Source organism: Chrysochloris asiatica, unplaced genomic scaffold, assembly GCF_000296735.1.
Source record: "Chrysochloris asiatica unplaced genomic scaffold, ChrAsi1.0 scaffold00070, whole genome shotgun sequence".
Lineage (NCBI taxonomy): Eukaryota > Metazoa > Chordata > Mammalia > Afrosoricida > Chrysochloridae > Chrysochloris > Chrysochloris asiatica.
In genome coordinates, this window is record NW_006408588.1 from 14,695,964 (window position 1) to 14,714,952 (window position 18,989).

The 18,989-nt window shown below is 46.1% G+C and overlaps 1 protein-coding gene across 1 annotated transcript in view; it reads right to left on the minus strand.

Annotated features, from left to right (window-relative positions):
* Positions 1-18,989, minus strand: part of TMEM63C (transmembrane protein 63C) — a 49,327-nt gene that overhangs the window by 20,299 nt on the left and 10,039 nt on the right. The window contains exons 5-11 of the mRNA XM_006864790.1: positions 10,366-10,508; positions 8,667-8,715; positions 6,795-6,903; positions 3,835-3,908; positions 3,130-3,210; positions 2,904-3,027; positions 2,064-2,197 (exon numbers count right to left, since the gene is read on the minus strand). Coding sequence (XP_006864852.1) covers positions 2,064-2,197; positions 2,904-3,027; positions 3,130-3,210; positions 3,835-3,908; positions 6,795-6,903; positions 8,667-8,715; positions 10,366-10,508 — 714 coding nt within the window. The remainder of the gene's footprint in view (positions 1-2,063; positions 2,198-2,903; positions 3,028-3,129; positions 3,211-3,834; positions 3,909-6,794; positions 6,904-8,666; positions 8,716-10,365; positions 10,509-18,989) is intronic.

Sequence of the window (18,989 nt, forward strand, 5' to 3'; positions counted from 1 at the left end):
CTTTAAAAAGGTCTTGCGCAGCAGATTTGCCTAATGCAATACGTCGTTTGATCTCTTGACTGCTGCTTCCGTGAGTGTTGATAGTTGATCCAAGAAGAATGAATAGTTGTGGCTAAATACAACCCTGGCGTATGCCTTTCCTGATTGTAAACCATTCATTGTCCCTTGTTCTGTCTGAACTACTGCCTCTTGGTCTCTATGTACAGGTTCCTCATGAACACAATGAAGTGTTCTGGAATACCCATGCTTTGTAACGTTACCCACAGTTTTCCATTGGGTCACCTCTCTTTGGAATGGGTGAGAATATGGATCTTTTCTCAATTTCTTGGCACAGATGTGTGAGCACTCCCACAGCTTTATTGTTTGTTGAAATATTTCAATTTGTATGCCATCAGTTCCTGGAGCCGTATTTTTCACCAATGCCGTCAGTATAGCTTGGACTTCTTTCTCAGTACCTTCGGTTCTTGATCATATGCTAGATCTTAAAATGAGTACAGTGACTGTATAGTCCTTCCCTATTGTAAAATCATAGTAAACCATATGATTGTCCAATTAAAAGTGGCCAATTCCTGTCCATTTCAGTTCACTAATGCCTAGCATATCGATCTTTATTTGTTCCATTTCATTTTTGACAACTTACAATTTTCCTCGAATTTTACTTCATACATTCCACATTCTGATTATTAATGGATGCTTGTAGCTATTTCTTCTCATTTTGAATTGTACCCCATCAACAAATGAAGGTCCAAATAGCTTTACTCCATCCACATTATTAAGATCAACTCTATGGAGGCAGCTCTTCCCAAGTCGTAGTTTTGAGTGCCTTCCAACCTGAGAGGTTCATCTTCCAGCACTGTATAAAAAAATGCTCTGCTGCTATTCATAAAGTTTCCAATAGCTAACCATTCAGAAGTGGCCCACTTCTCCTTGTTCCTAGTTTTTCTTAGTCTGGAAGCTTCCTTTTAGCATACCAGTGACATAGCTTCCAGTATCACAGCAACACACAAACTACTACAGTATGACGTGTAGTAGACTATTGTCTCGTGTAGTTTTATTGCTTTATATATCATTGGCTAAGTGCTGTTGAGGCAGTTCCAACTCATAGTGACCCTGTATAAGGTTCCCAAGGATACAAATATTTATGGGAGCAGAAAATCCCATATTTCTCTTGAGGAGTGCCTGGTGGACTTGAACTTCTGACCCTGCAGTTAGCAGACCAATGCATAACCCACTACACTACCAGAGCTCCTTGATTTACACATCATACTCACTAAATAGGATACATATCACTTCTCAGCCCTCTAGGAGATGGCTCAGGGAAGCTATAAGTAACTAAGAATTTGAGACAAGAATTTGAAAGTGTGAGTAACTTTCAGAATTGCACAGCTGTTTGTGACTAAAATCTAGGCTGATCCACTAGTCCTTTGAACAGCTGGGGGGAGCTTCCCCAGGAGAAGGAGGCTACCACAATACTCAAGAGACTGATTTTGGTGCTCTCATATATTTGGCCCAGTTCTAAGGTCCCTTCTGGAGCATTCCAGAGTGGACATAACCTCACCCTTTCCCTGCTAAGGCGAGACAGCTAGAGGCTGGGACAGAAGGGAGAAGAGGCTGTAAGTCTATGAATTAATGAGGCAAAAGACAAAGGCCAAGCAGGGCGTCTTTACCTGGGGTGTCACTTGTGGTGAAGAGAGGGAAGTGGTGTGTGTGCATGGGGGACATGAGGGAGGAAATGGATACTGTTCTTATTGAGGACTGAAGAGGAGCCAAGAAGTCAAAGGTCACTCTGACCACTCTGCTGAAGAAGACCATATGAGAATGAGGAGCCCAGGTCTGGGACCTCCCTGAGGACAAGCTGAGTGCTGGCAGCTGGGGAAACGAATGTGGCCATGCTCTGGAGAGCAAGATGGCAGCTGCCTGTAGGAGGGTGAAGGTGCCGAGTGAGGTCAAGAAGTGGCAAAAGGAAGTGAGGTGTTCCCTCCTCCCCTCATGGTTGGAATGAGGTGGAGTAGGGTGGTGTCTGAGAAGCAAAGGCCCACTCTCAGGGCTGTCCCCACACTCACTACTGTGTCATTCTGGCATCCTGGAAGGTGACAAAGATCAGGTCCAGACGTTTCAGCCGAACACGGTTGAGCTCGGCGTTGAACTCATCGGTCAGCTGTTCCTCCAGCTCACTGTAATACTGCTCTGCATCTACCTGGGGCGAGACACAGTCCTCAGAGCTGGGGAGGCAGACCCTCACAGGGCCCCTGCACACAAGGCCCCTCTGTACTCGGTAACCGGGCCTGAGGCTGCTGGTCCATCCCCAGAACCTGAAAGCCTGGCACAAAGCGCTGGCTCCCTGCCCAAACCTAAAGCAGGAAGGAGTTATGACTCTACAGTGAACCCCCTGCTCACCTCTCTGGGGAAACTAAGGCATGACCAGTGTGTGGAGGGGTTGGGGAGATGCTGTCAGACTTGGGGTGAACCCTAGAAAGTAATAGAATGTATTGACAGCATTTTCAGGAAAGGGAGTGTTTTGTTTTGTTTTTTTTCCTGGACTGGCTGATGCATCTTGCCCCGAGGCAGGGATCCAACCATGACAGAGTGGTTGGGTGATAGGAAGGAGCCATGTCTCTGTGCTGGCTCTGAAAGCCCAAGATTTGGCAGGCTGCTGTATCCTGCTGTGTTTGGTCTGCTCCTCTCATCAACCTTGGCACAAGCAAGCCCCCACACCGCTCTGGAAGTGGCCCCAAAGAAGGTGGTAGCTTCTCTCCATGCTCCACTGGGAGGCAGGGCATGGTGGACAGGAAGGGAGGGGCCCTTCTGAAGAGAGAGCCAAGCTTGAGGGTGCAGGACAGAGCCTGGAGTCTCAGTGCCCCCACCGCTCCTTGGCCATCTTCCCCCAACATTTGTGCCATTACCTCCCTGAAGCAGGTCCAGCACTTGCAGAAGCACAGTCGGGAGCAGGGGTGAACCTTGATCATCACCTTCCCACTCTTCTTGGCCTTGGCTGTGTAGTAGAGCCGACCCCGCATCGCATGGCGCCTGTCAGCCAGCAGGTAATAGAGGGGAGGGTCTTCTGGTCAGGGACCAGCAGAACTATATCCTCCCCTTCTCCCCTGACCTCAGGCCCCACCATCACCTCACCTCTGGTCGTCCAATTCAATCAGTTCCCTGACGTCATAGCAGAAGTGGACTCTGGTCACTACGCACCCTGGGTAGGCCTCGCTGCAGCCGCAAACATGGATGCTGAGACAATCTGCAGGGCTGGGATGTGCCACCCTTGCCCTCTGCCCTCTGCCCCCTGCCTTTGGGGCTGGGTAGCTCAGCTGCCTGGGGTTCCCCATTCTTGGAATGAGAGAATCCAGCCTTGCTCCTCAGGTTCAACTCCTGAACCAGGTTTGATTCCTGGTCATCAGAGAGGAGCTGCACCCTTCCCTGATGACCTAAAACAACACCAGGGCAAGAGCCCAACCTACCAGGGACTCAGGAAAGAGCTGCACACCAAAGTAATCTGCTTGGTGGTGGGTGTCCCTGGGGCTAGGAATTTGGGTCATAAAAGATGTCTCAAGAAGACCTGCTCTAGGAACCTGCTCTAACTATGGTCCAGGAGCTCCTTGGAGTCGCTAGTTGGAGTAATGAGGAAAATTACACCCATGCCATGCAGGAACTCCCTGACTCCCAGAGCCTGTCTTTCCCATTTGGAAAAGCTACTCCCGACCTGGTCTAAGAAGAGCCACCACCTGGGGTCTCTCTAGCTTTTCTGTCCTGTGTCAGCCCAGGACCCACAAGTGAATCCAGGCCTGGTTACCGGGAGGAGGCAATCCATGCCCCAACCCAGCCCCCACTTACTGAAAATGTTTGCTGATGAGTTCTGGATCTTGGATATCCGTGGGCACATAGGTGATCATCAGTGTCCTTGTGACCTAAGTGGGGAGGACAAACAGAGAAAGAAAATGGAGCAGAGGAATGCTGTATGGTTGGTCTAGTGAGCAGGATAGCAGGGCGCAGGTGACTATGTCCCAGCATCCTCTGTGGGATACTTGGTGTCTCTTTGCTGAGTAGACTTGTAGTGCCTCAGTTAAGCTGGGCAGCCCTGAGGTCAGCAAGCACACTATATCTGTGATATTTCCTGTGCCCCAGCTGGGGACCCACCACCATGGACAACTGTGATCAAGGGAGGAAAGGGCTGGAATGTGTGTGTGCATGGGGGGTGGTGGGGGTGGTGTCAAACTACGAGACTGGGAAGAGCTGCTTATTTGTTGCCCACACAATCCCACCAATCATGCTGGTCTCCCCGCAACTTCTAACATCCTCCACGGTTCCAGGGCCAAGTCCCACATCAGTGGGAAAATCTCTGAGATAATCTGGATGGGGAAAGAAGTTGGGAGGTTGAGTCAGGGAAGCTCTTTGGAAGGACATGCATCACTCTGGGTATGGGAAATATTTCCCGGGACTGTCACCCTCAGGGGGACAGTCTGGCCAACTGCTGCAAGAAGTGGTTGTCCTGGCTGGCTGGTGACATGAAGAAGAGCAGAGGTGCCCCAGCCTGGGAGCCTGAAGCACTCAGGGTAACTTTTCAGGGTATGTGGACTTGTGTCCTGGGATGACTTAGGGTGAATCTGTCCCTTAGGATGGATGCCTGGGAGGGAGGTGGGAATCCCTGGCTCCCACTGGGTAGACAGCCTGCACCGTCCCACAGACACACAGCACACTGCAGCGTCCCCTGTGTGTCCCCAAAGGCTGTGTCTGACTTCAAACATATGAAACTCTGCCTGAGCATGTTCAACCTATTTGCAGAATACGTCAGAAGTGGCTAAGTGTTAACGTCCCTATGAGCAGCCCCGATTCAAGGACAGACAGAGTTCATGGGAAAATACCGCCAATGGCGTCCCCGTGGGTTGGAACAACTCACAGGTGGGGTGTGTGTTTTACACTGACTCCAGAGTTCCCTAGTGGCATTAAGCTCCAATAGCCCACACTGGTAAATTACTCATGGTTAAATGCCATCGAGTCAATTCCAACTCCTAGTGACCCTGTATAGGTGTGGTGTTATGGGAAAAAGCACGGGACCACAAGGTTGGTTTGAACCACAATGTTAGCAGTTCAAACTCACCGGCCGCTCCTTGGAAACTCTCCAGGGTAGCTATGAGTTGGAATCAACTTGATGGCATTTAACACCAACAACAATACAGTTTCTGAGGAGCAGCTGGTGGGTTTGAACTGCTGATCTTGTGATGAGCAGTCCAGTGCTTATTGTTTATGTGCCGTGGAGTCAGTTCTGATTCATAGCAAACCTATGGCTGTAAATCTTTATAGGAGCAAAAAGCCTCACCTTTCTCCCATGGAAAGGCTGGTACTTTCCAACTGCTGACCTCGAGGTTAGCAATCTGAGTCGTAATTGTGACGATACCAGAGCTCCTTATTAACATCTCCGTTATTCACTGCCTTCTCTTCCCAGTCTCACTTCCATCTTCCCCTATTGCTCTTTCCTGAGATCACTCCCAAGTAAACTCTTGTTGGATGCTGTGGAGTCAATTCTAACTCAGTGACCCCAAGCGACACAGTAGAACTGTCCCACAGGGGTTTTTATTTTGGCTGTAATTTTTTTTTCAATGTTTATTGTGAATTATTTGATAGTTTACATGGGAGAACATTAGCTTTACATTCATCCTATCGTATATCGTTTCATTGCCATGGTTACAATCCCCTCCATGCATCATCAACCAACCAAAAGGATATACCCTGCAAGCCTGCCCCCACTGGTCAGTCATTAGCACACAGCCCCTCTCCATCTCTGGGTCTAGAGTACCCAGCTGCGCCATCTCTCCACGTCATCATCTCTGCCTCCATCTCTGGTGTCACTTCTTCTCTGGGTAGCTACAGTCCCGCACTCTGCTCTTCAGCCTTGATGGTTCCTGGGACCTCCGCTCCTGGACTGCAAAGTCAGTCACTCCCCTCCTTTTGCTACAAAATGCCCACCTTTACATTTCCAACCCTCACAGTCAGTCCTGATAACAATTATTCACCATTGTACCCAAAGGGACCTATCCACATCTCCTTTCATCAGCACTGCCCAGGATAGATTGGATACTACTCAGTGGAGATTCTACCTTCCTCTGTGCCTTTTGGATCTAGCCTCCCTCTTGAAAGCTTGTAAGCCAGTCACTTCTTGCCTTCGTAGCCGCCCCCTAACCCCCCCCCCCATTTTGGCTATTGGCTGTAATTTTTATGAAAACAAATCCCACGGAGCAAGTTGCTGGGTGGATTCAAACTTCTGACCTTTCAGTTAGCAGTCAAGCTCTTAAGGATTGCACCAGCAGGCCTTCTTCCAAACAATCTGATTCTACTCAAATCTTTGTCTCAGAAATGCTTTGTGGGGAACCCGAGCTGAGATAGTGGAGATACATCAAGGGCAAGACACAGGGTCTCTGATCTCAGAGAGATTGCAAAAAGGGTAAAAATATTTATTCAGCCTTTCAGCAGAAGGGGCTGAGCAGCCTGGAAGGATGCCTGAAGACCCCTGACTGGGTCAGGTGCTTGTTAATGCTTTAGTTTTCAGATGGGGAGGAAGTCCAGGGGTCCTCTAAAAGCAACTGGGATGTTTACCGACAAGACTGGAAGTGTTAGGGTGTGCCCAATGATCATCTATTGGGGTCAGAGGGAGGCGTGTGCCCCTGCTCAGGTGAACTCTTCCCACCTCCAGGTGTGCAGGATGCACCTGGCTGAACCATGATCTGAAGGATGGAAGTGGGGTGGCCCAACTGGAGGGGAAGCTTGAGGGAGCGGCTCTGGTAGGTCTTTTCACTCACCTTTTCATGCTTCTGTGGCACAAACCCCAAGCAGTGGTGAGCCATGAAGAAGAAGTTGATGATGAAGTAGAGGAAGGCCAGGAAGCTGTGCAGCCACAGAATCTTACTCCTGCCGGGAGCGAGAAGAGAGGGGGCTCAGCCTCTGCTGGGAAATGTGGGGGCCACAAAGCCCCCCCAGAATACAATCTTAGGGGACTACCCACTGGGAGTCCAGACACTCAGGCGCTTTGTGATGGGGTGACAGTGGTGAGAAGAAGAGGGTGTCTCACGCTAGTTCACTAAGGCTTCCATGTCGGTGTGCTTCCTATGCCTCTAGTACCAAAGATGTGGCTAAGTGATTGAGGTGCTTTTTCTAGACTTATAACCACATGAGAGTGGGACTCAGGTTTTCTTCATTTTCCCCGTAAGGAAATAAGGTCTAGAGTGGGCAGGTGATGTGCCCAAGGTGGTTCACAGCAGTGGCAGGGCTGGGAGGGCAGCCCCGGGCTGCTGGAGGACGACGCTCCCTCACTGCTGTCATCCTCAGGCCCAGCAGCGGCATGGGGAGTTCTGTGTTGAGGAGGCATCTAAGGTCTTGCCTCCTGAGTCTGCCTCCCCGGGGGTGAGATGAGTGGTCACACTCTAGCCAGGCTTGCCATCCTGCTTCCAACTCACGTGACACGGCCTCCAGGCCTCTGACCAGGGTTCCAATCAGAAATGGGACCTGCCTTGTTTGATGTGGTTGCAGGAGAGAAATCTACCTTGCTTGAAACGATCTCCTCCACCCCTCTCACCTTGCCTGACTACTTTCCACATATACCCCCATCTAACTTATCCTTGGAGGGGGCAAGATTACACGGTTTCCAGGGAACTGTCCAGCTCATGGCTAGTGTGCATTTATGGATATTGGAGGCTTAATTGCTCTATTAAAATTTGCTTCTTGCTGGGGAGGTGGAGACACCTTAAACCTGGGGGCATGCTGGGAGCTCTGCTCAGGTGTAGGGACCACCACAGGTGTGTGTGTGTGTGTGTGGGGTGGGAATGGCAGGAGGGGAAGCTGGCTGAAAGAGGCTGGCATAGGGTACTATGGCCACATTCTGCTGATTAGAAAGTTTTAACTGAAACCAGCCAACCCCAAGGTTGTAAAGGTGTAGGGGACAGAGGGTTTGAAGGAGTAGAGTGGAGCAGGTGTGGGTGAGCCCCACATAGCTCTTTAGCCCCCCCAGACTGCTTCTTTAGCTTTGTGGGGCAGTTGGTCAAGCCTGGCCAAGACACTGAGTCGACCTCATTTCTTAGTATGGTACAGTGGGGTCACATTGGCTACTGATTAGGTTCACTGATATTCAAATCCATAGGCACCTGGACGTTGAGGTCTGAAGGGGTTTAGTGACCGTTTCCAGTAGCACTTCCTCCCTCCCTGCCACAGAGAAGGATGGGAGTTAGAAAGGGAAGGTCAATTGCCCCAGATCCAGGCCAGTCAATGGCAGAGATGGGCATGAACCCAAGTCCTGGGATTCTTGCATCTTTAGCTGTGGGAATTAGGATCATGCTTCATTCATGGATACCTAATGAGTGTATCGGGGAAACTGTACAAGATGTTTGCCTCTTAGGAGCTAGGCTTTATCAGCCGAGAGGACTCTCTCCCAGTCTTCAGGAGAGCTTTGTTTGGGTAATCTCAGCTATTACAGAGATGGGGACACTGAAGCGCCAAGAGTCTTTCACTACCAAGAGAATGTGACTTGTGACCTCCCGCTCAGAGCCTGGAATCCTCAGAGAACCTGGACTCTCTCATCAGGAAGGCAGTGCCCACATGAGGGACGAACTCGCTGGTCTTTCTCACCCTACCAACACCCCCAGGCAATAGAGTGGGAGATAAGAAGATCAGGTACCTACTCTGTGGAGACATTGACAATGGTGGTCCGACCAAAGTGACTATTCCATTCTGAAAGAGAAGAAAGTGGATGACCTTGAGCTTGTGTTCTTGGGAGCTGTTCTTGAGTGCCATGGAGTCGGTTCTGGCTCAAAGCAACTCTGTATAGAGTTTCCAAGGAGCAGCTGGTGGATGTGAACCACTGACCTTGCGGTAAGCAGTTCAGTGTTGATCCTACAACACCATACCAGGAATCCAATCGTTGGGAGCTGTGGTGTACCAAAATTCAAGGTTCTGGAAGGAACATGTGGGATCTAGAGATGCTTGCCTATATTCTACTCTTCTCTCCAGTTATCTAGAGTGTACCCCACCTCCAACAGAAACAACAGAGGCTCTTTCTGCTCTTTGGTACTGCTGAATGAGGGCCCACGAGGCTAGCAAATGTTTGTTGAAGAAAGCTGGCTTTCCCAGCAGTAGTAAAATGATGAAATTAGCAACAATAGTATCACTGACAACAATCATATAGCTTACAAATCCAGAAAAGGTGACTAAGTCCTTCTGGTCAAGTACATGAGTTTGTTGGTTTTGACATATCCATTTATTTCAACGTTACCATTGCCAACACTCTGGCTCTTTGAGAATCTGGAACGATATGACTTGGGAGTTGGATGGCATGGCCATCCCATATGCTATACTGAATTCAGAGGGCTAACTATGGCTGAGGAGAAACAGGTAGAAAACGGAGGCACTGGGTAATTAAAGTGCTATTCTACACAACCTGGTGATATAGCCTACAATCAGCTCTGTTCAGTGTCAAAATGCTAAGTGAGCTACTGGCTGCAATTCACTGTTGTTTTTGTTGATAAGTTCCATCAAGTCGGTTGTGACTCATAGCAACCCTGTATAGGGTTTCTGAGGAGCAGCCGGGGTTTTGAACCACCAGTGATAGGCACTGACATGCATGATAATCCAATCCCCTGGACAGTCAAGGAAATGAGGCTTGGAGAGATTGGTTGGCTGAAGAGAGCATTACATAATTTTCCAAATTGGACAAAAGTGTTCTCTGGAAAACAGATGTGAGCAAAAGTTGTGGAGCCAAAATCTACAGCCTAGTTTTTCTGTCTTTGAAGTCAGCTCTCACTTACAATGTTACTTTGTGGAAAGGATCTGCCCTGTTATGATGTAAGTGGGTAGAAGTCCTTTGAGACAAAGCCAGCACTTACGATGCTGTGTCCATTAGAGTGAGTGCAAGGAGGAGTCTGCCTTGGATCAAGTACCTTCAACTTTGTGATGAAGTTTGCCAGTATCATCTCTAGGCCTCTCTTCAGAGAAACTGAAGTGTGGCTTGCCTAATGTCACACAACTATTAACTGTCCCCAAGCCCCAAATTAAATCCATTTCTGCTCAGCCAACTCCAACGCAGGGCAAGCCCTTGTGTGTCAGAGTAGAACTGAGCTCCATAGAGTTCACTTGGCTATTATCTTCACAGACACAGATGACAAACCTTTCTTCTGCTGTGCTGCTGCTGGGTTTGAACTGACAACCTTTAGGTTAATAATCAAACCCAAACCATCTGTGCCACCTAGAGACCTTTCACTGACTGCCAGAGGTGAGAGTAAGTTCCAGATTTCTAGATCCCAAGATTCAAACTCTGTCTCCCCTACCAGGTTGCCTCTTTAGGTTTAGTCACCCAGACCTCAGGGACCTGTGAGTTTCACCTACCCAGAACAGTTCCAAAATAGTTGATGGGCAAAACAACGCCCAAGGAGGGGATGCAGAGGACAAGCACGAAGATGATGAGGTGGTACTGGAACATGATGTAGATACGGGCATCGTCACCACATTTACTGATCAGATCCTCATTCCTAGAAAAGACACACAGACAAGGACATGCCCCAGGAGCCAGGGTTCCACAGGATAAGGTACAGGAAGTGAGGAGAAATTACCAACATGCCATGCCCCAAGTTTTAATTTTTAAAGAAAATTATCACCCTTCTTGTCAAAGCCTCTCTTAATGCCTCAAATGTATTGAACTGAATTTCAGAGGCATCTCAAAGATAAAGAATCATTCAAGCCAGAAGCATTCTTGAAATCAAATATTCATTCATTATTTTATTAGTTCTTCAAATATTTTTGAATGCTTGTTTGGTGTGGGCAAGATATACCATATTAAAAAAATATATTTAAATTACTCGAATTATGTAGGAACACCTAAAAATCACAATGAGCATATTATTCCACAGTGCCTGAATGACTAAATTTTAAAAGTTGGACAGTATCAAATGTTGACAAGCATGTAGGACATTGGGAGCTCTCTAACACTCAGGTGTGTACAATGGCATAGCAGTTTGGATAACAGTTGGCGTTACCTACTGAAAGCTGGCTTTAGACCCACCCTATGCATGCGAAAGCTGAACAGTGAATAAGGAAGACCATAGAAGAATTGATGCTTTTGAGTTATGGTGTTGGAGGAGAATATTGAAAGTGTCATGGGCTGCCAAAAGAACCAATAGATCTGTGTTGGAAGACGTGCAGCCAGAATGCTCCTTGGAGGCCAAGATGGCCAAACTTCATCTCTCATACTTTGGACACATTGTCAGGAGGGACCAATTGCTGGAGAAGGATATCATGTTTGGTAAGGTGGAGGGTCAGAGAAAAAGAGGAAGACCCCCAGCAAGATGGATTGACAAAGTGGCAGCATTAATGGACTCAAGCGTGGCAACAATAGTGAGGTTGGCCCAGGATCAGGAAGTGTTTTGTTCTGCTGTGCATAAGGTTGCTATGAGTTGGTACTGACTCGATGGCACCTAACAACAACAACAACAATGAACAGTTTGTTGTACTATACTGGCTTGTGTGTTGTTATGATGCTGGAACCTATGCCACCAATATTTTAAATACCACCAGGGTAACTCCTGGTGGACAGATTTCAGATAAACACTTGAGGCAGACTAGGAAGCAGGAGAGGAGGACTACTTCTGAATGTTTAGCCACTGAAATTTTATGAGTAGCAGTGAAATATTGCCCGATAGCACCAGAATATTGAATATTGAAACATTATTAATAGGACCAGCGTATTGTCAGATATAATGCCGGAAGATGAGCCCCTCAGGTTGGGAGGCACTCAAGATACAACTTAGGAAGAGCTGCTCTTAAAGTAAATAGAGTTGACTATGATGATGTGAATGAAATAAAGCTTTCTGGACCTTCATTTACTGATGGGGCACAACTCAAAATGAGGAGAAACAGCTGTAAACATCCGTTAATAATCGGAACATGGAATGTACAAAAAATAATTACAGGAAAATTGAAAGTTTTCAAAAATGAAATGGAATGCATAAATATTGATATCCTAGGTATTAGTGAACTGAAATAGACTGATATTGGCCATTTTGAATCTGACAATCACATGGCTTACTATGCCAGGAATGACAAATTGAAGAGGAATGGCGTCGCATTCATTATCAGAAAGAACACTTTAAGATCTATCTTGAAGTACAATGCTGTCTTTAATAGGGCAATATCTGTATGCCTACAAGGAAGAGCAGTAAAAAACCACTATTATTCAAATTTACACACCAATCACTAAAGTTAGTGATGATGAAATTGAAGAATTCTATTCATTTCTTCAGTCTCAAATCAACTGAATATGCAATCAAGATGTGTTGATAATTACTGGTGATTGGAATGCAAAGGTTGGAAACTAAGAGGATCAGCAGTTGGAAAATATGGCCTTGGTGAGAGAAACGATGTTGGAGATCACATGATAGAATTTTGCAAGATCAATGACTTGTTTATTGCAAATACCTTTTTTAAACAACATAAAAGATGACTATACACATGGAACTCACCAGATAGAAATGTGGGAAGAGATGGTGGTAAAAACTCCACTGGCATCAGTCCAAGCGAAGCCAGGAAACAGACAATCAGTTGCTCATATGCAAGTTTAAGCTAAAGCTGAAGAAAATTAAAACAAGTCCGTGAAAGCCAACATAGGACCGTGAACATATCCCACCTGAATTTAGAGATCATCTCAAGAACAGATTTGATGCATTAGACACTAAAGATCGAAGACTAGAAGAGTTGTGGGATAACATCAGGAGCATCATACAGGAAGAAAGCAAAAGGGCATTAAGAAAACAAGAAAAGGAAAACACCAAAATGGATGTCAGAAGAGACTGAAACTTTTGCTTTCCAACATTGTTGTTGTTAAGTGCCATCAACTTGGTTCTGACTCATAGTGACTCTGTATAGGGTTTCCAAGGAGCTACTGGTGAGCCTGAATTGCTGACTTTGTTGTTCAAACTGACCTTACAGTCCAGTGCATTAACCCTCAGTGCCATACCAGGACTCCAGCATAGAGATGCTAAAACAAATGGATGAAATGAGGAGGTAAAAGAACTGAACAGAATATTTCAAAGGTCATCTTGAGAAGTCAAAGTCAAGAATTACAATAACATTTGCAAAGACCAGGAGCTAGAAAACCAAAGGGGAGAACATGCTCAGTATTTCTCAAGATGAAAGAACTGAAGAAAAAAACTCAAGCCTCAACTTGTAATACTGAAGGATTCTCTTGGCAAAATATTGAATGATACAGAAAGCATCAAGAGAAGATGGAAAGAATACACAGAGTCACTGTACCAAAAAGAAATGGTGGATGATGTTCAACCATTTCAAGAAGCAGCATATAATCAACAGCCAATGGTACTGAAGGTAGAAAATCCAAGGTGCATTAAAGGCATTGGCAAAGCCTCTTGGAATTGATGGAATACAAAATGAAATGTTTCAACAAATGGATGCAGACTTAGAGCCGCTTACTCATCTATGCCAAGAAATTTGGAAGACAGCTATCTGACTAACTGATTGAAAGAGCTCCATATCTGTGCCCATTCTAAAGCAAGGTGATTCAGTGGAATGTAGAAATCATAGACGATATCATTAATATCACATATAAGTAAAGTTTTGGTAAGGACAGTTTGAAAATGGCTGTAATAGTACATTGACAGGAAACTTCCAGATGTTCAAGCTGGATTCAGATGAGGACTTGCAATGAGGGATAGCACTGCTGACACCAGATGGATCTTGGCTGAAAACAGAATACCAGAGAGATGTTTACCTGTGCATTATTGACAATGCAAAGGCTTTTGACTGTGTGGGCCATGACAAGAATGGATAACACTGTGAAGAATGGGTATTCCAGAATACTTAATTGTGCTCATGAGGAATCTATATGAGGGGACACTGAATGGTTTAAAATCAGGAAAGGTGTATGCCAGGGTTGTTGTTGTTTTTCACCATACTTAGTCTGTATGCTAAGCAAATAAGATGAGAAATTGGATTATATGAAGAAGAATGTGATATCAAGATTGGCAGATGACTCATTACCAACTTGTGATATGCAGAGGATACAACCTTGCTTGTTCAAAACAAACAGGACTTAAAATACTTAATGATGAAGATGACAGACCACACGTCTTCAGTATGGGGTGTATCCCAATGTAAAGAAAACAAAAATCCACACCACTGGACCAAAAATTAACATTATGATAAATGAACAAAAGGTTGAAGTTGTCAAAGACTTAATTTTGCTTGGATCCACCATCCACACTTATGGAAGCAGCAGTCAAGAAATCAAACCATGTATTGCATTATTCAAGTCTGCTGCACAAGGTCTCTTTAAAGTGTTCATGAGCAAAGATGTCAGTTTGAGGACTAAGGTGCACCTGACTCAAGCCATGGTATTTTCAATAGCTTCATATACATGGGTAAGGTGGAGGGTCAGAGAAAAAGAGGAAGACCCCTAACGAGATGGATTGGCCAGGTGGCATCATCGATGGACTCAAGTGTGGCAGGGATAGTGAGGTTGGCCCAGGATCGAACATTGTTTCGTTCTGCTGTGCATGGGGTCACTATGAGTCAGTTCCGACTCGATGGCACCTGACAACAACAACATATACATGTGAAAGTTGGACAATGAATAAGGAAGACCATAGAAGAATTGATGCATTTGAGTTATGGTGTTAGTTAAGTGCCATCTAGTCTGTCCCAACTCATAGTGACCCTGTACAGGGTTTCCAAGGAGCATCTGGTGGGTTTGGAGAAGAATATTAAAAGTACCATGGACTGCAAGAAGAAAAACAAATCTGTCTTGGAAGTAAAGACGAATGTTCCTTAGAAAACAGGATGCTAAGACTTTGTCTCTCATACTTTGGACATATTATCAGGAGGAGCCAGTCCCTGGAGAAGGACATCATGCTTGGTATAGTGGAGGGTCAGCAAAAAAGAGGAAGACCCCCCAATGAGATGGACTGGCACAGTGGCAGCAATGGGTTCAAGCGTAACAATGGTTGTGAGGATGGCACAGGACTAGGCAGTATTTTGTTCTGTTGTGTATAGGGTTGCTATGAGTCGGAAGCAATTCAATGGACCTAACAATTACAGCATGAACAAACAAGTCTGTCTTGGAAGAAGTACAGGAATAAGTACAATCATAATGCTCCTTACAAATAAAGATGGTGAGACTTTGTCTCCTGTACTTTGGACATAACTGGAGGGATCAGTCCCTGGAGAAGGACACCATGCTTGGTAAAGTAGAAGGTCAGCAAAAAACAATAAAGACACTCAACGAGTGGCTGTAAATAATGGGCTCAATCCCAGCAATGATTGTGAGGATGGGTAGAACCAGGCAGTGTTTTGTTCTGTTGTACATGGGTTTAATATGAGTCAGAATTGGCCTGGCACCACCAACAAAAACTTGGCTTAGCAATTCCACTCCTAGGTTTATACATTTGCATGTGCAATAAAAGACACACATAATCTCATAGGTGCATTATTTGTAACAGCCTGAAGCTGGAAATAGCTGAAATGTCTATCAACAATAGAATGGACACATGAATTATGACACACACACACTATATAGTGATATCAATGGCCCATAACTAAACTTCATAAAACACTGTTGAGTGAGGCATGGGACACGCCAGGCACAAAACCAAATAATTCATCTATAAGTTCAAAACCAGACAATGCCAAACTATATTTAAAAGTCAGGAATACTGGTTACCTGGGAAGGAGGGAGGGGTGAGAGGCTGGGAGGCAGCAGATGGAGGGCTTCTGAGGAATTGGCAGTATTTTAATTCTGGGTCCAGATGGAGGCTGCATAGGTTTTAGTTTGTGATAATAGAACTGAACATTTATTTTTATGCACTTCTCTGCATGTGTGCTATACTTTGATTTTTTAAAAATGAGAAGCAACACACTCTTATTTTAGACACTTGGGAAAACATAAAAGAATAGGAAATAATTTGTCTACAATTTCATCGAAGCTAAGACAGGAACTAGGATGTATTTTAGTTCATTTCCTTTAGTTTCCTGTGGTTTTATCTAGTGACTATTATACAAGGCATTTGATGGCTTGCTCTTTTGATTAGCATTTAACCTGAAGTGTTTTCCTACGCTGTTTTATATTTCTTCTGTATGCCCAGATTCTTCCTGTCCTTCAAGCCCAGATCAAAACCATGCTTTTCCTAAGACTATCTGCTGGAATTAATTTCACTCTCTCCCAAATGCCCTTTGCATGGTGATCATGACTTCCCCATTATGACTTAAGGAACCCTGGTGGCATGGTGGGTTAATCACTGGGCTGTTAACCTAAAGGTCAGTAGTTCAAAGCCATCAGCTGGTCTTCAGGAGAAAGATATGAGTCTGCTGCGGTAAAGATTTACAACCTTGGAAAGATTAGGGGCAGTTCTACTATGCCCTGCAGGATCACTATGAGTAGGAAGTGACGCGACAGCAGGGAGGTACATCGTTTTTGTATTAGGACTTGTGTGTGACAAATCTTGCTAACCTTTGGTCTTCCAACTAGAAACAGGTTTATACGCTGGGGCTCTAGTTTACTTGTCTGCTCAGTAAACGTCTGCAATTATCTCCTGTGACTTGTTTTCAGAGGGTGCTGGATACACAGTGCAGGCCCTGCCTTCCTCCCTTCCCTGAACATGGGTTCCTGAGGGGGGCCTCACTGAAAGAGAGCCTCCGTGAAGGGGGGGGGGGCGGAACACACACACAACTTCATACATTGACCTCTCACTGCACCTGTAGGCCGAGTCTCACACACACACAACTGCACAGAGACTGTCCCAACCCAATGACCTGAATCTGCTACTTCTTACTCACACATACCCCATAGGGACACAGATGCCTACCTCATGCCTTGCTGGTACCCTAGCTCCTGCCCCAAACAGAGGCTTTCTTTCCTCTGTAGACCCATTGACACATCAGCAGGCACAGTAAGAATCCAGATGGTCTGCCCCAAACTACCCCTTAAACTCAATTGCTGTCAAGTCGCCTCCAACTTCTGGTGACCCAGGGTGTGTCAGAGGAGAGCTGTGCTCCCTGTTCTCAGTGACTGATTTTTTCAGAAGTAGATCTCCAGATCTTTTTTCCAAGGCCCCCTTTGGTGAGTCAATTTTTTGGTTAACAGCTAAGCATATTAGCCATTGGCTACATCCAGAGGCTCCTAAGCTAACTCCAAGGGTCTCCTTTCCCCTGGGACATGAGATGTGGTCGGCTCAGGAAGGCCCCACATCCCGGTTTTCCTACCTGCTTACCTGGACAAGAGCGGCCACTGCTCTTGCAATTCATGAATTTGGCCAAACCCAGGAACTGTACTTCCTCCTGGGGGAATAGTCCCAAACACTCATACACACTATTGGTTATTTTAAAAAACAAAAAAAGCAAATGTTTGTCAAAAAATAAAAAGTACACTTCCCTTGAAACTGCTGGTGGGGGCTGTCTTTGCCGAGGGGTGTCACTGGGAGGGGGTGAGAGCTGGAGGTGGGATTTTGTTTCTCTCTTTCTGCTAGCTTGTGCATACTTCCAACGAAACATAGCAGAACCCAGAAATCAATTTCCCCTGCACTCCCGGAAGTGTGGAGAAGACTAAAGGCACTGACTGCTGGACCCACACATCATGTCCTGGGGACACTGATCCATAGTCCAGGGTGATGGAACCCAAGGCCACAGAGGGTCTCCCATCAGTAGGTTGAGATCACTGGACCTAAGATCATCTTGGGATTTCTCAGGTCCAGTCAGGGTGCCCTGGGACCCCCACCCCATCAGTAGGTCTGGGGAAATGAGGTGTGGATCAGGGTGCAATGAGGTCTTGCTGCAACGGTGAGCATGGAGCTACATGAAGGAAGTCCCTTTGCAAACAAGCAGATCAACAGGCCTCGTCTGGCCCCAGGACATCTGGAGAGCAAGGAGGCTGCACTGAAACTCTTGCCAGAGTTACCAGGCAAGACAGAGCTCTGGAGAAGGGGTCTGCAGGATAGGCAGGGCAGACAGGGGTACTCAAGGACAGTTCAGATCAGTACAGGTTCTGAGGTGGAGGCAGAGCTGTGTGCATGTCTATGTACCTATGTCAGAGGTGTGAACAGGGTACCTGTGTTGTCTTGGGTATATGTGCTTGCATGCAGTGGGGCACAGAACTTGGCCAAATCATCTGGCTGGTACAGGGGCATCAGGAGAACCAGGAGTTGTGGGGTCTAGAGGGTGAGGTGGGCAAGGGACCTGCTTTCTATAATCGGGGACTAGAATCGAGCGAGGATGCCTACCCCCCTCTGCCTGGTCATTTTCTTCCACCTTGCCAATGATGTTCACAGAAATGAGCTAAGGATGTCTTTCTCCTGGTATAGAGTTCATAAAAGCACGTTGGCAAGCATGAGAGCAATGATTTAACCATTGGCTGTGGTCCTTCCCTAGGGGCTGTGGCAGAGAGAAAATGGGCTTGGGTTATGCCTTGCCAACTGTAACTCTGTCTACGCTTCTTCTGTGACCCAAGAACTCCTCGTTGGCCTGAGTTGGCCCCGGAGGTCTACAGCCGTCAGCCAGGGCTGCTGTTGTTGGTGCTGTCAAGTTGGTTCTGACTCATAGCAACTCTTGTGACAGAATAGAACTGCTGCCCTACAGGATTTCCTAGGCCATAGCATCAATTACTCATATGCAAATTCAAACTGAAGCTGAAGAAAATGAAAACAAGTCCATGAGAGCCAAAATATGACCTTGATTATATCTCACCTGACTTTAAAGATCATCTGAAGAACAGATTTGATACATTAAACACTAAAGATGAAGACCAGAAGAGTTGTGGGATGACATCAAGAACATCATACAGGAAGAAAGCAAAAGGTCACTAAGAAGACAAGAAAGAAGGAAAAGGTCACATGGATGTCAGAAGTGACACTGAAACTTGCTCTCAAGCGTAGAGATGCTAAAGCAAATGGAAGAAATGAGGAGGTACAAGAGCTGAACAGAAAATTTCAAAGATCAGCTCGAGAAGATAAAGG